General features: G+C 37.7%; 1 protein-coding gene across 4 annotated transcripts in view; it reads right to left on the reverse strand.

The window, feature by feature from the left end:
- The window catches only part of Rictor (RPTOR independent companion of MTOR complex 2), a 103514-nt gene that overhangs the window by 14003 nt on the left and 66028 nt on the right, over positions 1 to 23483 (reverse strand). Inside the window, exons 16-35 of one of the 4 annotated variants that reach the window (XM_052743199.1) lie at positions 23157 to 23257; positions 21302 to 21467; positions 20588 to 20689; positions 20416 to 20462; positions 18868 to 19003; positions 17778 to 17977; positions 17275 to 17401; positions 16600 to 16764; positions 16358 to 16434; positions 15342 to 15420; positions 10415 to 10524; positions 9904 to 9991; positions 9068 to 9160; positions 8538 to 8644; positions 7947 to 8176; positions 5114 to 6122; positions 4767 to 4838; positions 2365 to 2542; positions 1229 to 1313; positions 138 to 257 (exon numbers count right to left, since the gene is read on the reverse strand). In XM_052743199.1, coding sequence (XP_052599159.1) covers positions 138 to 257; positions 1229 to 1313; positions 2365 to 2542; positions 4767 to 4838; positions 5114 to 6122; positions 7947 to 8176; positions 8538 to 8644; positions 9068 to 9160; positions 9904 to 9991; positions 10415 to 10524; positions 15342 to 15420; positions 16358 to 16434; positions 16600 to 16764; positions 17275 to 17401; positions 17778 to 17977; positions 18868 to 19003; positions 20416 to 20462; positions 20588 to 20689; positions 21302 to 21467; positions 23157 to 23257 — 3292 coding nt within the window. Of the gene's footprint in view, positions 1 to 137; positions 372 to 1228; positions 1314 to 2364; positions 2543 to 4766; positions 4839 to 5113; positions 6123 to 7946; positions 8177 to 8537; positions 8645 to 9067; positions 9161 to 9903; positions 9992 to 10414; positions 10525 to 15341; positions 15421 to 16357; positions 16435 to 16599; positions 16765 to 17274; positions 17402 to 17777; positions 17978 to 18867; positions 19004 to 20415; positions 20463 to 20587; positions 20690 to 21301; positions 21468 to 23156; positions 23258 to 23483 lie in introns of all 4 variants that reach the window. The other 3 variants (XM_052743197.1, XM_052743200.1, XM_052743198.1) reach the window with 3 other exon arrangements.

Here is a 23483-nt window from a genome sequence, read left to right on the forward strand (position 1 = left end):
ACTAACGGCGCAATAGGAAGCTGCTACAGGGCTAGACGACATCTGAGGCAGTGAGATGGAGTGAGAAGGCCTCGTCAGAGGGCTGTCCAACAGCTTGTGACTGGAGCAGATTCATCTCCAAGGACATCATCACTCACCTGAGTGACTACATATCGAACTGAGCTGGTTACTGGGTTGGAAGCCCAGAATTTCAATGCAGACACAGTAAAGGCAATTGTCATCTGTGTGCTCCTGCAGTCCAGTGTCTTCTGTGCTCTCTAAAAACAGAGAAGCATCCGAATGGACAGAGTTCATTATTTCCGTGAGACTCATCTGCTGTCGTAGCAAGTGAAAAGAATTTTTTACAAGACCACCAGTTCCAGATGGAAGACCTGCGTGTTTAAGTAAATAAAAGTACAATCCAATAAAGACACCATTTCTATCTTTTTCATGATGTCTTAAAATAATACCTTTTAAGGTGAAAATTTAGAACTCTTTATGACCCAATATTTAATTTTAATTAGGAAAGAGAATAATTTGTTTTAAATTGTAAAAATAAAAACAAATAGCACATATACCTTTATTATTTCAGTAAGTTTTTTTTTGTTTTGTTTTTTCAGTTTTTCGAGACAGGGTTTCTCTGTGTAGCTTTGGTGCCTGTCCAGGATCTCACTTGGTAGACCAGGCTGGCCTCGAACTCACAGAGATCCACCTGGCTCTGCCTCCCAAGTGCTAGGATTAAAGGCGGGCACCACCACCGCCTGATCAGTTTTTTGTTTTTTGTTTTGTTTTTAATAGAAAAAAAAACCAGGCTATATTAACATATCATTTCAATTAGTCCTAATAACTGCCAAGAGGTATATGTTAAAACAAGATTATAAAACCATCAATCTATGGTTCCTATGCATACATTCACTAAAATGTAATAGTTCATGGCATGGAATAACACATAAGTAAGCAAATCCCCATCTTCCCTCACTGTAAACAGCTATACCTCTGACCCATGAAACTGGTTTAAACATTCCCCTTGCACTTTAAGAAAAGAAAAACCTATTCGAGGCTTTATCAACTTGAGGGGCTGGAAGCCTCACTGGAAAAACTGCTTCAATTTTCAGTTGACTGAGTTATTTTGGTTTAAGGTTTAAGCTAACCCCAACGTTTAGTGCGCCTAATTTTGACTGTTACCTCTTGGAAAAGAGAACTTAATTTTTAAGGTAAGGAGTTGCAGGAGAACAAGAACACACATTACCTCCTGCATCGTGGGAAAACACTCTTGCACCTCGGTCATCTGGAGGAGGCACGTGCTTTGACTGAAAATAAGGAATATCCTTTACCTAAAATGCATACAAAGCCAAGTCAGTTTCATCATACAGAGAAATTCATCTTATGAAGGTTAAGAAAATTCAGGGAAATGCAACAGAAATAGAATTACTGTTGCATACAAATCTATAAGGCAAAGTTTACTAAAGAAGATTAAAATTACCAAAACATAACCAAATAACTAGTCTCTTAACCATGTTCTTGGTGAATTAAATGAGGTATTCAAATAATTTAGTGTGTATGTAGAGTATCTAGGAGCTAGGGATGCTTCAGTGGGTCCAGAGTGCTTGCTGTACAAGCATGAGAACCTCCACCATCCACAGACAACAACGCTGGGCAAGGCCATGTGTGCACATGCTTGTAAAACAAGACGGGGAAGGATGGAGACAGGATGATGGCCGGGGCTTGCCGGCTGCCAGCTGAGCTCCAGATTCAATGAGCAATCCCATCTCAAGAGGGAGCCAAAGAGTACAAAAGCATGATGCCTGACAATCACCTCTGGCCACTGCAGGTGTGTGAACCCACACACACATATGCACCCATACCACACACACTCTACATACCCACAAAGAAAAATAGACTGAGAAATAATAAAATACTTAGTTACGTAAAAAAATATATATTCCTCAGTATTATGGGAGCAAGGCTACTGTACACAGATATCACACGTGGCTGCTCTGGGTGAGAAAAAGGATCAATGACTAAAACATAAGAAGTTACATCAATCTAAAAGGTGATTAGGGATTTACTAAACTTCTATAGACTACAGATAAATCAGACAAGATGCTAATTGATTACGGTTAGACAAGGTTAACATTCCAGAGATTTGAGACTAAACCATGTCTTACTCAGAAGAGCTGAGTGAGAGTACAGAGCAGCTAAGAAAGTGTGATTTTTCTTAACACACTTTTAGACAAAAAATCACCTCAAAAACTTCTATCTTTCCCATAATAAGTGTATCTACTATAAATTACAAGTTCTAATAAGCAGTTACAGAACATTAAAACAAAACAAAAAACAGCAGGAAGCCAGCTCATAGGAAAACAGTAGTACTCTGGATGATACCTGAAATATATCATTGATGTCTACTGGAAGAGCAAGTCCAATGTAGTCATCGGAACCTCCATATGTAGCACTGGATACCATGGACCTAACAGAGGAGGATCGCTGCAGGGTATTTTGATTAATAGGACTTAATAAATCTTCTTTATCTAATGATGCATAACTTAAAGCTTTCATAAACCTATAACATCACAAAAAACCTTGAATTAGCTTCTTGATTTGTACTATTAAGTATATTAAAAACAAACATACAAACCAACCCCTAATTTTATACCACCATCAAAGTAGCTAGTCAAACAGGAAGCAGTACCATCTTAGTCGCCTGGGAATAGATAAGAACTTTAACATTAGCTGCTATTGGTCAATATATACACAGATTACCAATAATATTGAATGTCACCAAAAGAACAATTGTTATGTTCTCCCAGGTGAAGATGAAAAGGTTGGTAATGAGAACAATGCCAATATGCAGAAGTAATAAAGGAAACTAATCTAAAGACAGGTACAGCTCAAAGACTATCTTTGTAGTCAGCAGAGATTGCTGGACTTGCTATAATAGACAGCCAAAGATGTATCTATTAACACCAGGTAATTTACTTATGAAAAATGAGATTACTCATCAATCTTCTGTGCTAATTAATGCTTTCTTATCACACCAGATTTGTATAACACAGAAGGTACATATACCATAGTAAAATCCTATCATTTGTAAATATCACAAGGAATATCTCACAGAATACTAACTAGTCTTTCTTTATAGGGCTCTTGGCAAAGGATTCCATAACCATGGCATATGGACATCTCCATAAGATGTGCTTCTGTCATACAGATTACACTATTCATGCAACAGACACACTGTTAACTCTATATATACCTTGTCAAATATAAGAAACACTAACAAAGTCTCACATTACTAATTGGAAAACCAAGTCTTATAAAACGCACAAATGTAAATCTAAGGATTATTTCACACAAAGCACACAAAAGAAATGTACTTTAAATAGTAGCCATTAAGATTATAGTAGAGTATTCGTATCTAAAATTTATGAATTTTATTAATGAAGTATATGTTTTTCAAATGGTATAGTTCTATCTCTTTGAATTTATAAAACTCTCTAAGGACTACTGAAGTCAGAGGAATTATGGGGGCGTTTCACTTTCAAATTCTATTTCAATCAGCTGTAGCTCCATATGAACTGTTTTATTTATTGGGTTTTTACAGAAAACCTTCAAGAAAAAAATGTTCTGCTTCAAAAGTAACAGCTTACAAGTTGAAAACCACTGATCTAGCCTAGTCTCCAGCAGCCAAGCTTCTGGAGGCCCAGACAACCTAACTCATCAGCTCTGCTGCTTGGCTGTAGCTCTGCACCACGGGTTGCTGACAGGAGTGTGGCTGTGTTATGGATTCACAAAAAGGCCAGAGAGAGGTACAATAATGGTTGATGCAACTAGAACTAAGAGGGAACAAAATTCACTATCTGCTACCAGGACCTTCTTTATTAAAAATGTTCCTAAAAATCAGATGTGAGAGACTGATGGATTATATAAATAACTCCCAATTCTGATAGTGAGGATATCCTGCAAGCTAGTGTTTACTTTTTACCAGATAGTGGTCTAACTACTTGACACCTAGTAATCTGTTTAAAGGAAATCATTTAAATGAATATAATTCAACTAGAAGAAGTCCAACAACAACAACAACAACAACCTAAGTGGGGAACTTTTTTTTTTTTTTTTTTTTTTTTTTGGTTTCTCGAGACAGGGTTTCTCTGTGTAGCTTTGCGCCTTTCCTGGATCTCGCTCTGTAGACCAGGTTGGCCTTGAACTCACAGAGATCCGCCTGCCTCTGCCTCCTGAGTGCTGGGATTAAAGGCGTGCGCCACCACCGCCCGGCGAAGTGGGGAACTTTTGCAACAATCAAATTTCAAAGTGTTATTATTTAAAAAAAAAACAGCCGGGCAGTGGTGGCGCACGCCTTTAATCCCAGCACTCGGGAGGCAGAGGCAGGTGGATCTTTGTGAGTTCGAGGCCAGCCTGGTCTACAGAGCGAGATCCAGGAAAAGGCGCAAAGCTACACAGAGAAACCCTGTCTCGAAAAACCAAAAATAAATAAATAAATAAATAAATAAATAAATGAATGAATGAATGAATGAATAAATAAATAAATAAAAAACAAGCCTAAACTGTATACTGTTAACAGTTTGGTATGACCTAAATATGGAATATTTAATATATAAATAGAAATTTTTGTGTAGTCTTGAGGACCCGGGGATTCATTTAGTGTTTATTAGGTTCCTATTTAATAATTACATGTGTTAAAACAAATTAAAATAATTTAACTGAAATTTTCAGTTATTTTAAAAAAATAGTAAGAGGTCAACTTTTGGAGCTTTAAATTGACCTACCTGAAAAGGTTGTTTGTTATTGTAGGTCTTAAGCTCCTGATTCCCCCGACATGCTTCTTTTTAAAATCGATCCTTGCAGAAGCGAGAAATAAATAAAAAAAAGCTTGTGACTTGTGTAACCTTGCAAACAAGTTTATTTCCAGGGCCTAATGGAGTTTATTTTCCCCCCTCGCAGCTGCAAGAATCCATTTCAAATCATATCAGGTAACAAGGAGCTCACAGCCTACTGTGGTAAATGGGTCAGTTCTGAGACTTGGCTTCTGTGGTGCTCACCCTGACTAATGTCTTACATTTATATCTGTTAAAACTCAATCACATTGACTTATTTTTAAGCATGTATTGCTCACCTGCTTGGCGTCAGTCTGGACTCAAAACTGTTAGCCTTCATGGTGATGGTGTCAGTAAACAGTACGTCTTTTGCTGGAGATGCCAAAGCTTCGGAGTGCGATAAGGATGGGTGCATTCTTTGCTGCTGAAGTCTCTTCAATGTAGCATAGCCGAAGGCATCTCGAGAACTAGTGTAGCTAAAGTTGCAATCCGCTAGACTTTTTATTGTTGCTATGGAGGGTGCTTTAAGGGACTGTGCTCTTCTAGGAAGTGTATGAGAAGAACCTGGTGGCACCAGGGACACTGAGTTCGATTTGGAGAGAGACAGATGGTTAGACTGTGGTGTCAAGTAGTGGCTTGTCTTAACAGTTTTAGTACTTACCACAGTACTCATACTTCCACAGTCCGTGTCCATAGTTGTAGGGTCTACACCAACTGTCTCTCGAGAGGGACTTGAGCTCATTGAACTTATGCCACTTGTTGTAGTGTCTGTGTTAAAGCTTTGGCTGCGGATCTTCATATGTGAGCTTGTTGAGCTTTCTACAACCAACCTTTCTCGGCTCGTGTTTTCTCTGTGATTCTCTGTACCAAAACTCTTGGGGAATTTTAAGTCATTCTCTCCAATACTTGGAGTGCTGCCAGTGTCTTCAAGGTGCTTATTCCCAACAAAGGAAGTTTCCAGCTGTAATGTTTTCTGTGCTGTGGAGATGGGGGTGAAGTCATCACTGTGGTTAAAGTCAACACTGGGCTCTGTAAGCGTTCTGATTCGCCGGTTGCTTGTCTTATTTTCAGATGACAGTTTACCTCCTTTTGGATCACTACTACTGCGGTGTTTTTTATTGGGCAAAGTAAGTGAATTTAAGATACGATTCTTTACAAGTTTGCTGGAGGCAAAAAAGGGAAATGAGTTTTTATCCTTTATGGGTCCAGGCCGGTCATAAAATGCTGGCTCACCATCTTCATTGATGTCAAGGAAAAATGTACTGGTGGAGCTGCTGCCGAACCGCTCATCCTCCAGTATGAACATGCCTGTAATTGGAGAGCCAGCTGTCAAAGCACGCAAATATGAAGAATTCATCACAGTGCTTAGTGCTACCCTGGCTTTTAAGCAGTCATCTGGGAAAACTTTAATCAAAAATGAAAATGCTCCCCTAAAGCGCAGAGTTAGAATATGAATAAAACAGGAGATTGTGTCATGTGAGGATCTGTTCTTTCTAAAGAAAAACTACAAGACTCACCCTGGTACAGCATATACAGACTTTCTTCTGATTTTTCCAAATACTCAGGATAAAATTTAAGAGAAAGCAGGAAAAATCCATCCCTTGAGCATGGATGCTCATTCTATTGGTACAGAATGGTCATGGTTTCTTCTTCACATCACAGGGGCAGGAGACATTCATCTTAGAAGAAATAGATTCCTAAACTTTAAACATACTGTAGCCTTCTGTATCAATGAGTTGTGTATATATGGGTTTAACTAACCAGAAACCAAAAATATTCATGGAAAGGTGCTTAAATATGTACATATATTTTTCTTGCTGTTATTTCTCAAGCAATTAAGAATAAAATTTACCACTGAGCATCTAGATTAGGTATTAAAGGATCTAAAGATGATATAAAATATTTAGATTTGTATATAAGTCAAATATAGAACCTTGTCACTTTATTCAAAGGATTTTAGGAGCAGTGGATTTGGATATAGAGGTGGGAATCTGGGGTCTCACACAGATATGAAAGGATAACCACACTTACATGAAACAAAGGCACACATGTAAGCTTCATATTCAAAGCTATTATGTTTACTGTCCAATTTGCCTTATGTGCTAAGAAACTCAAACTTAGTGTCTAACTGTAATACATCAGTGAACCCAGGTGTCTAATGGTACCAACAAGATTTATTCTATTTGTAACTGTTCTGTTGAGTAATCATTAAGAACTTAAAATATATTTTGAAAAAGACAAAGTGAAATCCTAAATGACCGTGCATATTACACTAGCTCTCTGTATTTGTGAACTCCTAAGATGTATCTTCTCAAATGCGATCTCTCAAAAATCAACTTTCATCATGTAATGAAGAATATGGAGTAGCATAATGGACAAGATTTTTTTCCTTTTTTCTGGGTGGAGTACAGCATTCAACTCTTGAATCATTTGTTTCCCCGCATCATTTATTTCTGACATCCTATCTTTTAACACTTCCACCAATTTCCTTTTCTCCCCCAGTTTGGAGCATAAACCCAGAGCTTCACATAAAACAGGAGAGTGCTCTACTACTGAGCTACATCTGTGGCTCCCACACTCTGTAACATCTAGTGAAGATATGACTCTCTTAGCAAATATATTCTACTTCAGTTATGTATACTTAATAAAAAGAAGGAAAGTATTAAGTAAATGAAGGTAGGTAAAATCTTGCTAGATCCGTTTGTTCTGAAAACGAACAGAAGTTATTTCTCTGATATGTGACTTATCATCGTCTCTGAGCACACAATTCCCAAAAGCTATCTTAAAAGCATAGGAAAGAACTAGTTAGGCTGGAGGCTGTGATCTCTATTGTGAGAAGAGAGCAGCCTTTAATAGGACATCACCACCAAACCATTATTTTGAAAACATAAACTTGGGCTTGAGTGTAGCTACATGCCTATACTCTCAGTACTCAGAAGACAGAGGCAGGAAGAATATAATCCTTGACTATTTAGCAAGTTCTAGGTCATACAAGACTCTATCTCCTAATAGTCCAAAAACTAAGTAGAAAAGAGAAATGTAAACTTAGAATGTAACAAACACAGTAAGCTTTGAAATCACAAATAAAAATGACAATAGATTAACTTTATGGGAATGCATCACAACACTTACTTGATGGTGCAGATTCACTTTCACTGTTATGTCTAGAGCTGGTCGACTCAGAGTTCAAACTGAGGGTGCTTGGGACAGATGAGAGCTCATTGCAGAGCTGTTCCACATCATCTGGAACCACTGGCCACAGATGCTTGCGACTGTGCCTCACAGAATCCCAGCTATGACATTTTAGAATATCACAGCCTTGCTTGGTTTTAGCTATGAGCCCAAGAACATATACACAGGTTCTGCAGGTTAAAAAAAAAAACAAAACAAAAAAACAAAAAAAAACACACACATAGTAAAAACAGTTTATAATTACAAGGTGAGATGTCTTAAATAACTATAAAATAATCTGCTACATAGGTATCTACATTTTTCTTAAGAAGATATTTAAAATGCATTAAATCTAGTGACGAATAAATGAGTCACAATAAAAACCATGTAAATCTCCTTAATAAAAATAATTAAAACAAAATGAAGGCAGTACAAAGGATCCTAACAAAGCATATTTAAATTAACAATTATAAATCATGAGCTACTTTGCCTTACATCTATTTGTGAAGAAGAATATATTCACTAGAAAGATTTCTCAGGTACGTAACATACCCTCTGATGGAAAGAACCTCACACTGTTTTGCAAGTTTTAGTATATCTGGAATCACATTTTCTTCTTGTAGCAAATTAAGCCCCCAATTCGATGAGCCAATATTTCCCTAAAAGAAATAATATCAAATATTTATGACTAATATAGTGAAGAAATTTTAAAAGCTACCAAGTAACAAATTTAAATCCAACTGAAAGAGAGAGAAAAAGAGAGAGAGAGACAGAGAGAGAGAGAGACAGAGAGACAAAGAGACAGAAAGACAGACTATCCAAGGTAAAAACAAAACCTTAAATAAGGTGTGCTAGGAGTAAGCAAACATGCTGCTTGTCTTAGAAGGAGAACAAAGGCAAAACACTAATAGCTTAATCATCTATTTCTTCACCATAAGAATAACCTTTAAATGGTACGAATAACCTTGGTCTTTGAATATTAATCTAAGAACAAGTTCAAAGTAAAATAATTTTATTATTAGTGGGAAGAACCTAAAAAACAAAACCCATAACATTACAAAGATGAAGTATTTATTACAAACCAAGGCCCAAAGAGAGGCTTTCAGCTTTTTAATTTCTTCCCATTTATCCAAGTCTGGAGTACGAACATTGTGACAGAGTTCTGTGATAACATTCTGGAGAAAGAAAGAAGTACCACATAAATAAATAACAATATATTATGTTTCTAAAATATTTCTTATACTGTATCACAAGTCAACCAAAGGTTTGCTTTGGTCATTTGTGCACATTTAGAATTTCAAGAGTGACTTTACATAGAGCTTATTTAGAAGCCACATTAGTGCATAGGTTCTGAGTTTATATTCTGGACTTGTCACTAACAAATCTGCATTAAGGTTCAATTCAACCTCTGAAGCAAGGAAGAAAGCAACTTAGTTTTTTCATATATGTGATTATAATTTCTTCAATAAATTGTGAAGAATACAGACCTGAGTTGAAGCTAACTCTACACAACTAATCAGCTACTAAAAAGTTACTTAACTTCCCATGTCTTGAATTCCTAATCTCTAAGGGATAATGGCACCTGCCTTACAAGGTCTCATGAGTTAATCTTTTACATATGAAATACTTGGTACCCAGTAGTATAAGTCTTAAGTTATTATTTTTTTAAACATTTTATGTGTGTATGTGCACATGTGCATGCCACAACACACTTGCAGGTAGCAGAGGAAAACCCACACAAATTACATCTTTCCCTATACCACATGGCTCCTGTGGATCAAACAGACTGTGAAGCCATACAACAGTTATCTTTATACAAGAAAGCTTTTAAGAAACCTTGGCAAAGATATTTATTTTAGCACTATTAAGATTTTTCTTTTACTTCTTTTACAATTTACAATGTGTATTATGTTTTTACCTGTACTTCCAGTAAATGGCAGCCTGTTTTGTGGTGTACCAGTTGTCCATAAAGGTGTACGGGCAGATAGACATGAGGTCGTTGTAATCTAGTACGATAAAAGATGACTGAGAAAGTTACTAGTATACTTAAATATGCTAATTAAGTAAGCAATATTAATAAGCATGATTTAATAATAAGCAACTATTAATAAGATATGATTTCTAATAAAGCAATAAAGGTATGAACCTATGAGGATTTCTCTGAAAAAAAAAATAATTGTTCTGTCAGGTCTCAGAGTTTATGGTAAGTAAGCTGGAGCTAGAAAAGCAGACTAGGCTGAGAACATGGAGTGTATCTAAGTGGGTCAAAACGAAGCATGTACAGCATGCAATACACACCACTGGAAACTTGGAGCGAGCATTGCTGTGTACAGAATCCTCTATCAGTGTACAGAAATCCTCCATCATTTTAAAATGATCTAGGAACAGCTGATTTTAAAGTGGACATGGACCCACTGACTGGACTGTACCTTTGGTTACTCCGACGAACGTAGTTATCACCGTCAATTGGCTTCCTGTATGTAGTGAGTGCTTCATTAAGTTGTTCCTCAATCAAGTCAACGTACTTTGAATTATATTCCTAGAAGATAGTATTGTTTTAATTCTATAGTCTCATAATGGCCATCACTACATTGTGTCAGATATTTAGCAAATCTTTGGAGAATAAACAGGAAAAATAAAAAGTATGTTCACAAATTTTTGGAAAATGAAAAGCATGAGTCATAAAGGCAAATGTTCTACTCCATTTAAAAGTGTTCTACCCAGCTTCTCCATCTTTCCAAGTAAGTGAGCAAATAATGGTTTCTGTCATATTTGAATTCTCACTTCCTTGAAAAAGTTGTCTTCTTACTAAACTCTGACGATATTCAGTATAAATTCAAAAAAGAAAATTAATTGTATTACATAATTTCAGGGTTTTTAAGTTAAATTCTTTACCTTATATTTTTAAATCAGGTCAAAAATAAATTTATTTCCTACATACCCTTGGAAAAAAATTCCAGTTCAATGTTTTAGGCTGAGTATATCATATTGCTATTTTTATTACAAAAGTTTTCCATTTCAAGCTGTCAGCAAAAATTAGTAAATCCAATTTGGAAGGCAATTCAGCAGTATTTATTAGAAATTAAATTCTGATTCTTTTTTATGGTAACAATTACATTTTTAAAATTTAATCCAATTTATATATTTTCAGAACTATGAAATATATATCTTTATACATATCTCTATGTAATAATATTGAGCAAGTACCATTTATTTAAAAAATTAGGTTGTGTTGGGCACAATCTAAATATATATTAATAACAGGATTGGCAACATTACACAGTCACTAAAAAAATACAGTAGTAGCCAGTGAGTTAGCTTAACAGGTAAAGACACTTGCTACCAAGCCTGACAAGCAGTTCAATCTCTAGAGACTACACAATAAAAGGAGATGAATGACTCCTGCAAGCTGTTCTGTGACTACCACACATGGTTCATAGCGCATGCATCTCTCTCTCTCTCTCTCTCTCCCCCTCACCTTAAAATACACACACACAGAGTTCACACAGTTTAAAAAAAGAATGAGGTAGATCTGAATACACTGCTCTGGAAAGTTAAACTGTTAAATGAAAAATTTGTTTTATTTACATTTGCAAACTGAATTCATCCCTTTGTGTTTTGAATAAAGAATATATGTATGTATGCTCACAGATGGACACCACATCCGAGTGCATAAAAAACAAATTGTGAAGGGACAGCATCTTCAGAGAAGACTCCGTAAGAGGGGAGAGAAAACTGCACTGTAAACCACACAGACTATGTCAGTCAGGCACTTAACTTAGTGCCCTGTGAGGTGCATAGAAAGCTCTTCCTGGTCATGAGGTTTTGTGTTTTCTCTATAATAGTAACAAGGGTTTAATTAAATATTATCATTATACATGCGTCTACTAAAAATGTCAGTACAAAAAAAACCTCATTAAGGCAAGTATTTGAACTTCTTATAGAATTAATTACTATCTGTGAGGTATATACTCAGTGATCTCTTCCAGTGACAACTGGAAACACTAGCAACAGTCAGCACCATTGCCAAAAGCTAGGGAACAGATGGAGTTTCTGATAGGCATCATCTCGAGGATTCAATCCAAAAATACTGACCTGGAAGGGCAAGGAGACACACCCCTCCATGTCAAGTGAGGACATCTACTACTCGGAGATGTAAGCAGGCAGAGGACAGATGGACAGGCAAGGAGACACACTCCTCCATGTCAAGTGTGGACATCTACTACTCGGAGCTTTAAACAGGCAGCCAGAGGACAGAAAACACTCCCTTGTCAAGAGCTGTACATGAGAGGTCCATGAAAGTAGCCCCTAAGTCTGACTCAACATTATGAATCACCCCATTTAGAGCTAACAAGTCCATAAGATTGTCCCAAGTGAGAAAGAATGTTCCTGACCCCTTCTTCTTCTTCCTGTTCCAAATCTAGAGAGGTATGAAACTTAACAATCCAAAAAGAGAAGAAAGGGCTGGAGAGATGGCTCACTGGCTAAAAGCAATGACTGCTGTTTGGACCCAGGTTTGATTCTCAGCACCTACATAGAGGCTCATATCTATCTATAACTTCAGTTGCAGGGGATCTGGTGTCCGCACCAGGCGCACATGTGTACACAGACATACATATACGTAAGCAAAATACCCATATACATAATAAAAATAATTAACACAAAAATAGAGGAAGGAAATGGGGGTGGGGATAAAGAATGTACCCTGTCCTTTCTCCACTGATATAAGCCAACAGCAGGCCTGTGCCGGGTAAGAAGGGTAAAATTGCATGAGGAGAATTTCAATAGTATGCTGACTTGGATGCTGTATAACCTTAAAAACAGATAAACTGTTTACTAGCCGACAAGAAAAGCTGTCGGATCTGCCTAACACTTCATCTAAGAGCAAGAAGAAATGATCACAATTAAATCAGGCTGAAAGGCACAGTGCTTGTGAGAAGAGAATTTCTTTTACTCTTCTAAATCCAGTTTGTTGAAAATCAGTTATAGATAGCTAAAATACCAAAGAAATAAAAAGGCAATTATAAAGTAGAATGCTTTCCAAAACAGCTGCTACATCATAATTAGAAAAGTCAATGAAATATATGATGAAAGCTAATACTCAATAGCTGGATTAATTGCATAAGCAATTATCTACAAGGTTGGGAGAAATAAAGTATGGCCTATATATTTATTATGCATACCTCTCCTCTCAAAAATCACCATTTTTTATGAAAAGCAGACAAACTTTTCTATAAAATGCCTGCGAGTAAGTATTTCAGCTTCTGTGGGCCATACATGTCACTATTGGTCCCAATCCCCTCAAACTCCAAACCCCCACAATGACAGTTCCACTGACAATGTCCTAAATGACAGTCTGGGCTCAGCTCTGATGGTTAAACAGAAGGACTGATGGAGGACAGACAAAAATTAACACTCAGCACTCCTCAGAAACCTGTCAAATGGGCTAAATTAAGTTGTCTGAGGAAGAGCCACTTCCGTTATCTCCCCATTTCTAGCAAATGAGGCAGATGTCTACTTCCCTCTTAGCTCATACCAAAACAAATCCAGGCCCCCACACTTTCTTCCAGGCTGTCCTGGACTGCATGTCTCCAGACCCTGTAGTTACCTGCTCTCCTTAAAACTGGCAAGACTAGCCGGGCGGTGGTGGCGCACGCCTTTAATCCCAGCACTCGGGAGGCAGAGCCAGGCGGATCTCTGTGAGTTCGAGGCCAGCCTGGTCTACAGCGCAAGATCCAGGAAAGGCGCAAAGCTACACAGAGAAACCCTGTCTCGAAAAACCAAAAAAAAAAAAACAAACAAAAAAAAACTGGCAAGACTTTACTCAGTCTTTTGCTATCGTCTCTGCCTCCTGAGAGGTAGTAGCCATTGCAGCTTTGGCCTCCCCCAAAACGCCTTTGGCTATTCTCAATCTATCACTGGAGAGATAGCCACATGGCAGCTACGTAATTCCCAATCAACTTTCCTTCCTATCATGGAGGGCTATAGTTCAATGGTTTCCCTGTGCTGTCACTTACAACTATGAAAGCAGAGGTCTGCTCTCAGATTCATCAAAGGAAGCACCCTAAAATGAAATGTAAGTAGATGATTATATCTGCTTACACAGAACTGTTTTCAACCTTGCCTCATTTAGAAAAATTCATTTTCGCATAGAAGAGCTAAAGCAAAGTCAGTCTGTGTAGTGGGTAGCTGTTCCAGTTTTGACCTGGAAGTACTACCCCCACTGAGGCTTCAGTAACTGTCATGCCTATAAGTCGGGGCTGGGAGAGGACCCCTAAAGACCCGAGATCCAGATGGGCCGGGTCTCTTGGTTCCTGGATCCTGGACGCTGGAGGTAGACCGAGCAGAGTTCTCCAGAGAACACCGCTGGACTGTGCTTCACCTTTCCCAGACCCTGTAACCTATCCCTTCACTTGTAAGTTATCCCACAAAATAAACCTCCCTTTTAACTGCGTGGAGTGGCCTTAATATTTCAACCAATATCTCTGTATAAGAGATCCAAGAACAAAAGGACTGGTGTCAAAGAAATCAGAGCAGTAAAACACACAATCAAAGTTAAATTCAACAGAATGCAGTCAAAATAAACAGGGACAATAAAATGGCTCATGTAAAGGTGCTTGCTGCCAAGTCTGATGATCAGAGTTTAATTCCTAAGATCTACATGATGGAAGGAGAGGACCAATTCCCACAAGTTGTCCTCTGATGTCCATGTACCTGCTATGACATTCATGACACACAGCGCACACAGAATCAACCAATCAATCCAGCACTTAAAAAAAAAACAAAATAAATAAATAAATAAATAAATTACAGTTAGGAAGTAGATTAAGTATATATTATCAGTATAAAATTAATAGAATTTAGCATTACATATGTGTGGTGATATGAATGTAAATGGCTCCCATAGACTCATGCTTGGTCCATAGGGAGTAGAACTACTGGGAGGTATGGCCTTGTTGGAGTAGGTGTGGCCTTGATGCAGAAAGTGTGTCACTGTGTGGGCAGGCTCTGAGGTCTCATATGCTCAAGCTATGCCCAGTGTGGGACACAGTTGCTTCTTCTACCTGCAGACTCTCAACTCCTTCTCCAGCACCATGTCTGCCTGCATGCTGCCATGTCCCACCATGATGATAATAGACTAAATCTCTGAAACTGTAAACCAGCCCCAATTAAATATTTTGCTGCTTGTAAGCATTGCCTGTGGTCATGGTGTCTCTTCATAGCAATAGAAAGCCTAAGACAATATGAATGGATTTGTTTTTGTTTGTTTGAAGTTAAGGTCTCATGTAGTACTGACTGGTCTGAATCATAAAGAAAAAAGTATACAAATTAAATCATTATTTAGTAAGAAGTTACCTTGTGCCATTTTTCCAATTGTTTTGCTACATAACCCCTTTCATTCAGGTAGGAAAATCCTTTTGGAATGGAGAGAAATCTGTAAATTAGAACAATCATAGTTGAACACTGAGTCAAAAAAAAAAAAAAAAGATCTAAAATAACATAAATATGCTTAAGAAACAAACAGAGCGTGGAATATTCCCGTCTAAAATAAAAAGGTTAACTATAATTTATTAAAATGTCAAACACTAGGACTTCCATTTCTCCCTACATCTGACAGTTATACAAATAAAACCACTGGCGCATTTTTGGAATGGTTTTTAGATAGACATGCTGAAGGGATACCGTGACCACCGCACTGACGCCCCTTTCAGCTGGAAGAAGCCAGGTCGGCCATCACCCAAATCCATTACTGGGTCTCCAGCCCATAGCACTGCTCCCACGTAGCTTGTATGTCCACCCGACTGAGAAAATCCCATGTTCCCCTTTCTTCTCTTTCTTTCCTAAACCTCTGCATTTCCCCAACATTCTAGGCTTCCTTACTCTCTCTAGTTTCCCTCCCCACCATGTAGCTACTTGTGTGCGTGATCTGACCTCCATGCCAAATTAAGGTATGGTCTTTTGTTCTTCTCTCCTCTACTGTCTGCCTCTGGGCAGCTGCTGAGGTTTTACAGTTTGTCTGCCCTAGGGTTTTTCTCTTTTAAACTCTAACAAAATTGTCCTTGACCTTCCAATTTTTTTTTTCAATTGTAGATAAATTTTCACAATAGATAAATTTCACAATAGATAGATAAATAAACAGATAAATTTTGCAAAAAGACCAAACCTGAAAAAAATAAAGAAAACTTCATGAAAAGCATGAGACATATACTAAACACAAGCATACAAACAAAACAAGGAACAACTCAATTCTAAAATAGGCCTGGTTCAGAAGTTTAAAATAAATTCAGAGTATTTCCTAGTCAGATTTGGATCTAACATTAATATACATGACCAGGAGAATATCACCATAAGAAAATGTACTTAATACTTACCTCAGGAGGAGAAGCAAGCCCTTGTCTCCAAGGTGGGATAAGGCTGGTTTCATCTGAATAAGAGCATGAAGATTGGCCTAAAGGGATGATCATCAAGTTAATAATTATGCAAGGACAGCATATTCTCTGTTACAAAACACTTTTCCATACTGTGCTTTTGTGATATTGCCAATTAAAATGGAGTATTTTAATAAACTTCGGCCTAAATGTTTCATTATAACAACAATACAACTCAACTTTACCTTGTCTTCACAAGCTTCATCAAGGATATCCAGCGCTTCAGAAGAAATTGTTTTGTTTTTATCATGTAGCTGAGTCACTAGTAACTCAATTCCCCAATTGTTGAAGAATTCAACATTAGCTCTCAATAAAACCCTTAAATGTTTTGTTGCATACAGTCTGCAGGCCTAGAGAGATGAAGGAATGCATTAAAAGTCATCACAGACATTTAGGATCCTTCTGAAAAAGCCCTTCGACTTGCAAAGGACAGAAGGACTGAATTCAGGGTACAGCTCGTATCTGACATTAACACTCCTTCTCTAAGTAGCAGCCCCATTCTTTTAACTTAAAAGGTTCTATATAGAGTTCCTCAGAGGCATGAAAAAATGTTCACATACTGAACAGAATATGTGAATGCAATCCTTAACTACCACAAATATGCATCAAATTTCTTGTATTTTGGGAAATCACAGGGCTAGCATATGTTGAGTATGATGGACCCTAGAAAAACCATTTTTGTGATCACAGAATGTCCCTTGCTAGCTAAGTGTAGCAACTAAAAGTTAGGGTTAACTCAATTTCCATCCCATATTCTTAGTTTACTTAGTATAAAATTGACAGTGACTTAGCCTATAGTTTATAAAATATTGGGATGGACTGATATAAAACTGCAGTTTTATCTCCCATCGTATACTCACATCAGTAGCTGCCGTGAGAATTTTTGAAAGAATCACTCTGGCTAATCCATCTCTGCTATAGTCTAGGCTAGAAACAGTGAGTTTCAGCAGGTGATCTTGGTTTTTCAAGGAGCAAAGATTAAGAAGACTAAAAAAGAAGATTTTTTAGTATAAATTATTGTGTTGATTCATTAACTATTTCAATAAATTTTTCTCCAGTTTAACTGAAATATGACTGATAAATAGAAAATTATGCATTTTCAAAACAGACAACCTGATTAGATACACAGCTACCCATCAGGTGATTCAATCATTAATGAATCCATTAGATGATTACTATTTTAGGAAATGGGCATGTGAAAACAATTCAGCATACATTTTTAAAATCCTATATAAATAAATATTTCTGAGAAAAGTATTTACCAAACACACATACACAGACTAAATAAAAAGCATACTGTATATCTGGACTCATTAAGACCAAAGTTTAGGTTCACTCTGCCACACAATGTGAGACTGCTCACCACTGAAAGACACTGCATTTTTCCAGCATTTTGACACCATGAGGATGACAGGAGAGTGTTCCAATGAATAAGAAGTAGTGTTGACTAAGGGTGGTCAGCAAACCATTGTTCTGAAGGCTTCTCTCAGGTTTCATCCCAGATGATGCATTGAGCCACTGAACAATATCTTTCACGAGATCTTCTAAGTATCCCTGCCCATCCTGTAATTAGAAAGTCACCTCTTATAGCCATAAAAATCTTAGTGATGGAAGTCACTGGTAACAGAAACACTGATTTTGTAGAGTTTAAGCCTTTGAATTAAAAAAAAAAAAAAAAAAGTAAATAGCCAGTCGGTGGTAGTGCACACCTTTAATCCTAGCATTTGGGAGGTGGAAGGAGGCGGATCTCAGTGAGTTCCAGGCCAGCCTGGTTTAAAAAGCAAGTTCCAGGACAGCCAGGAATGTTACACAGAGAAATTGTCTCCCCACCCCCCGCAAAAAAAAAAAAAAAAAAAAAAAGAAGAAGAAGAACAAAAAAAACTATCTGGAGATTCTCTTTATTTTTCCATTTCCCCATCTTACCTGAGAGTAAACCAGGCCTTCTAGAGGGTGGATAATTCCCTAAAGTTTCTTACCTAGGTGAAGTAAGTTGGGATTCAAATACAGGTCTAAGCTTGTATTTCTTTTTTTTTTTTTTTTTTTGGTTTTTCGAGACAGGGTTTCTCTGTGTAGCTTTGTGCCTTTCCTGGAACTCGCTTTGTAGACCAGGATGGCCTCGAACTCACAGAGATCCGCCTGCCTCTGTCTCCCGAGTGCTGGGATTAAAGGCATAAGCTTGTATTTCAAACAGAGCCTATACCAACTAGGAAAAAAAAAGTAAAACAGAGGGCAGATGTGATGGTATACACTTTAACCCCAGCACTCAAGACAGACAGATTGTTGAGTTCAAGGCCAATGTGGCCTACATAGTGAATCCAGGCCAGCCAGAGCTATGCAGTATGGCTTTTCTTTAAAAGGAAAAAAAAGTGTGTATTAAAGGGTGGTGATAGAGGGGGAAAGAAGGGGCAGGGTCAACAAAAACTATGTGCTATCAAAGTCTCTGGAAGGCTTACCTCTTCAGACTCAAGAAGAAACTCTGTAAACTGACAACCGACAACTGTGAGCTGCTTGGACTTGGCAAAGTCCAGATCCAGACCAGCATACAGCTTACTGCTGGGCTTGTAAAAATAAAGAAGTCTCCGCACGAACCTGCAATCAAGATGAAATCAGCAACCAAATAGGAAACCGAACAATTATTTTGACAAGAATCTTGAGCACAGGTTAGGAAAATTGCTAAGCACCTTGGTACACTTCACAACATTTAAAAAAGGAATCACTGGAAAACGTGTTGTTTGAATAAGAATTTTACAGTGAGACCTAGTAGGGAAAGGGCAGACATAACCAGACATGGGCATACATTTAAAAGCCTCACCCCTCAGGAGGTAAGGGCAGACAGAGCAGTAGCTCAAAGCCAGGAGAGGCCATTTAGTGGGTTTCAGGCTAGCCTGGGCTACATAGCAAATTTGTGCCTCAAAAGTCCAAAACTAAAAACCACCACCACATCCCCAACAGCAACAAAACTGCAAAATGAGATAGCACATCTAGACTGGAAGGCTGGTGAGATATAAGGAAGCCTCCTACAGACATCGACTTAATTTATGAACATATTTTCATAACTTTCATACTTTCCACTAACTTTCATTGTTGTGCTCACTTAATATAGTTCACCTTGACTTCATCCACTACAGTGTAACCCAGAGAGGTAGCTATATACAGGAGTTACAAAGCAAATTTACTAAGATATCATTATTTTATTCTTAAAGAATATCATGAGTAACATGCTTCTTAATTTCACTGTAACTTGTCTATTCTATATATTTCTCAAAACCTGACATAACCACTAAGTTTTGTATCATTAAATTTGAATACAATATAAGAAATGGTATGGACTTCTCCAGACAAAGTAAAGGCCTTTTTATCCAAGGAGATTGGTAACAGTAGCCATTTAGTCATTCAGGAGTAAAAGCACACAGGTGCAGCAGAGAGCAGCTTCCCATGCTGCATGTGCTATGACATCAGCATGCTTTACAGTGTAGCAGCTTCATGTGTTGAGAGTGCCATGAAGTCAGCATGCTTTACAGTATGGTGGCTTCCCCTGCTCTGTGCTATGACATCCGCACGCTTTACAGTGTGGCAGCTTCATGTGCTGCATGTGCTATGATGTCAGCATGCTTTACAGTGAAGCGGATTTCCGTGCTCTGACGTCAGCATGTTTTATAGTGCCGATAAGCAGAGTTAGGAAGGAGAGACAGCTCTCAGAAGATGAGGTGCGTGCAAGCACAAGTGTTCCAATAAGAACAGACACCACATCTTATTCCATCCTTGTGTCAGGATTAAGACCAGGACCCATATAAAGCTACCCCAGCCTAAGTAACTTATGATAAAGATCATAGCTGGAAGAAGAATATAAGTAACAAGAAAATTAGCTGGTGTATCTGATTATAAGACTGCACATAAAATATAAGCATGTTTTAAAAAAAATCAATGATTACTTTTAGCAGGCATTAACCACAATATAAATTCAGTCCCTCAAATTTAAATGCACAATAGCGTTTACATACCTGTGCAACTGTTCATCCTTATAGTTTCTTAGATTTACATTTGGCCACTAGAAAAACAGAGTATCTTACATTAAATAATATGTATTTAACAATTCCTAAGCATATAACTATAATAAATGATAGCAATAAAATGAAGACAATTTAGCAATCTCCAGGAAGTATTCTATCATACCTTAAGAATGGTCCCAATGAGATTCCAATTCCATTCAAGATTTTCTTTATGTTGAAGGACTTGGCTATCCCTAAGGTTTATTAGAAGAGCTTCTTCTGTGTCCTACAATCACCAGATAGTAACAAGGTCAATGAAGCAATCTATGCTCACATCAGAAAACTAACTTTAAAAACGAGAAGGGGAGGGGGAGGTATCATTAATGACTATCAATAACTATTTATTTTCAAAAAGCTACTAAAAATTAAAAGAAAAAAAAAAACCTAAGTCAGGGAGATGGTTACTAAAGTGCTTGCCTTACAAGCAAGAGGACCCGAGTTCAATCCCCAGAACCTACACATGCTGAGACTGGTGACACACACTTGTCATCCCAGCACTGTGGAAGAAGGTACAAGGGGAACGCTAGGCTGCTGGCCAGCCCAGCCCGTCTAGCCTATGCAGTGAGTTTTGGTCAGTGAGAGACCCTGTCTCAAAAATAAACAAAAATAAATAACTCAAGGTACATGGTGTCTGAGGAAGAGCACACTGTTGTTCTCTGGTCTCACAACTTTACCCTCACATACACCTAACCCAGCTCCAGGTTCCTCTGCATGGTCAAACTACCAATTTGAAAACGCATATGCTTGAATGAAACTGAAAACCCAGATAAGTTTGGAGTATGTAAGCATACTCCAATCCAGGTGTTGAGAGTTAGGAAACTAACATTCCTGTCAGTACCTTGAGAACAAATATATCTTTCTGAACTCGAAGGTAGTGATCCCGTTTCTGGTGTGTTGCAATGGCTTTCTGAATGATGTGATCTAAATGAAGGCTGTAAGGCTTAGGTCCTCGCTTCTTCATTTCATGGAAGCGTTTTAAACAGTTCAGAGCTGCACTGGCTCGACTAAGGAGGAAAGAAAAATCAACACTAGAGCAAGACTAGCATACTTTGAAAGTAATGGCTGTGAAGTTATTTAAACTTACATAAATTCAAGAATAGAGATTACTAAGCAAATTGAAACACTTACTCAAGCATGGAGCATAATCACAACACATCAGCACTGCCGGTTTACATAAAGACTCTCACTCTGATTCAAACTTTCACTTCCTAGTCTTTTCTTCTAAGGCGGTGGGCCCATTTTATGTACTGGTTTTAAGAAGTCCTTACGCACTATTGGCAAGACGGTTCAATGGGTAAGGCATTTGCTTTTCAAGAATCAGGGGTACCTGAATCTGGAACCCTAGTACCCACAAAAAAGCTGGCACTGCAGTGCACCTGTAACCTCAGTGCTTGAGGTGAAAACAAGCAGAGCCCAGGTCCTGAAATTCAGTGGCTACTTGGCCAGCCTAGCCAAAAGGCAGAGCTCCTGGTTCAGTGAGAGATCCTGCCTCATAAAGTAAGGTGGAGAAAATAAGAGGGAAACGCCCTGCTTCTACATATATGCCAAGGGCACCATCCCCCAAACACACACATACTCACAGGTATTGACATAAAGTCAAGAACCCGGTTTTCTTATTAATGCTGTAAAGCTTTGTTTTTCACAGTCTATTTTCTACTTGAGACTGATTTTTGTTTACATGAAGTTGCAATAGAACTTCACTGTCCATCAATGTAATCAATGATCCTAGTAGCAATTGAACTGTCTCTATCTTCAGCATTGACTAACGACCATAATTAGGATCGTTTAGAGTTATTTAATGATTTCTATGTTATATGTAAAAGTACAGTTTTGAAGAATTTGGCAGCAACTAAGTCTCAACTCTAGAACTTTTGGTACATAGAGTCTAAAACATTTAGGATGCAGTCAGGTTGGCAAGTACTTAATCTGTCTTAGGTAAAGAGGACTTAGGAAGCTAAAAAAGAGAAACTTAGGACTATTACTATTCTGTTATTTTAAGCATAATTTTTTATTCCTAATGATCTCTGAGATCTGTGAACTTGATTTGAGAGAGTTTAGAGCTACCAGGTTTAAGAAAGCATTCACTTCCATCATGGAACGACAAAAGGAAATTGAAAGCTTCAGTACACTGTAAGCCTCCAGTTAGAACTACAATGTTCTGCTAATGCCTCAGCTGATCAATATGTCTCCAGTCTATTTTTTGGCAAAATTAAAACAACTAATTATTGGTCCATTTGTAAGCATTTATTTTACTAAAGCTAATTAAACTTTTGAAGAATGTTTAATTTTAAAGAAAAGTTCATAGTTCCAAAGAGCTAATGAACTGCATTTCACTTACATTACCAGGGGAAAATGTGGTTGACATATATAACTTTTTCCAGATCATAAAAACAAACAAATTAAAACAACAACAAAAACAAAAACTCACCACTTCAGTCATACAGGAAAACCTTTGTCTTTGTTCAGAAACATGGAAGGAAATGGGTCAATATATCATTTACTAATTATTTTCGTCTCAAATACAAATTATTAAATATTTTGAGAACTGTAACTTTCCCTCCTTGAGGTTTGCAAAGGGAATTTCCAAGCACAATCTGTCCACACTGCTTGTTTTCTCTCCCTGTTTAAAGAGAAGATTATCTAGGAAGGTATCAAATACATTAAGCACACTTTGCTAAGGCTCTAGTACTTACAGTCTCTTTTCCTTGGGAATATCGAATGATGCAGCCATATTCATAAGGGTTGGCAGGCAGTGCAAATGATGGCTATGCGAATGAGGAAGAATTGTGTTTGCCTATACGGAACATGACATTTTATAAACAAATTTAGTTTCCTACAGAATAACCACATGTTTGTAAGACTAATAAAACTCAAGGCTTTTCATGGACTTATTTCCACCCACACATACTTATAATTTTTAATCCCACTGAATTCCAGTAAGGAGGACAGGTTGGAGCCAGTGAGATGGCTCCACCAGACAAGGTATTTGCCATTAAATATGAGGACCTGAGCTTTATCCT

The sequence above is a fragment of the Peromyscus californicus genome, unplaced genomic scaffold (genome assembly GCF_007827085.1).
Source record: "Peromyscus californicus insignis strain IS unplaced genomic scaffold, ASM782708v3 Scaffold_18__1_contigs__length_77618521, whole genome shotgun sequence".
NCBI classification, from domain to species: Eukaryota; Metazoa; Chordata; class Mammalia; order Rodentia; family Cricetidae; genus Peromyscus; species Peromyscus californicus.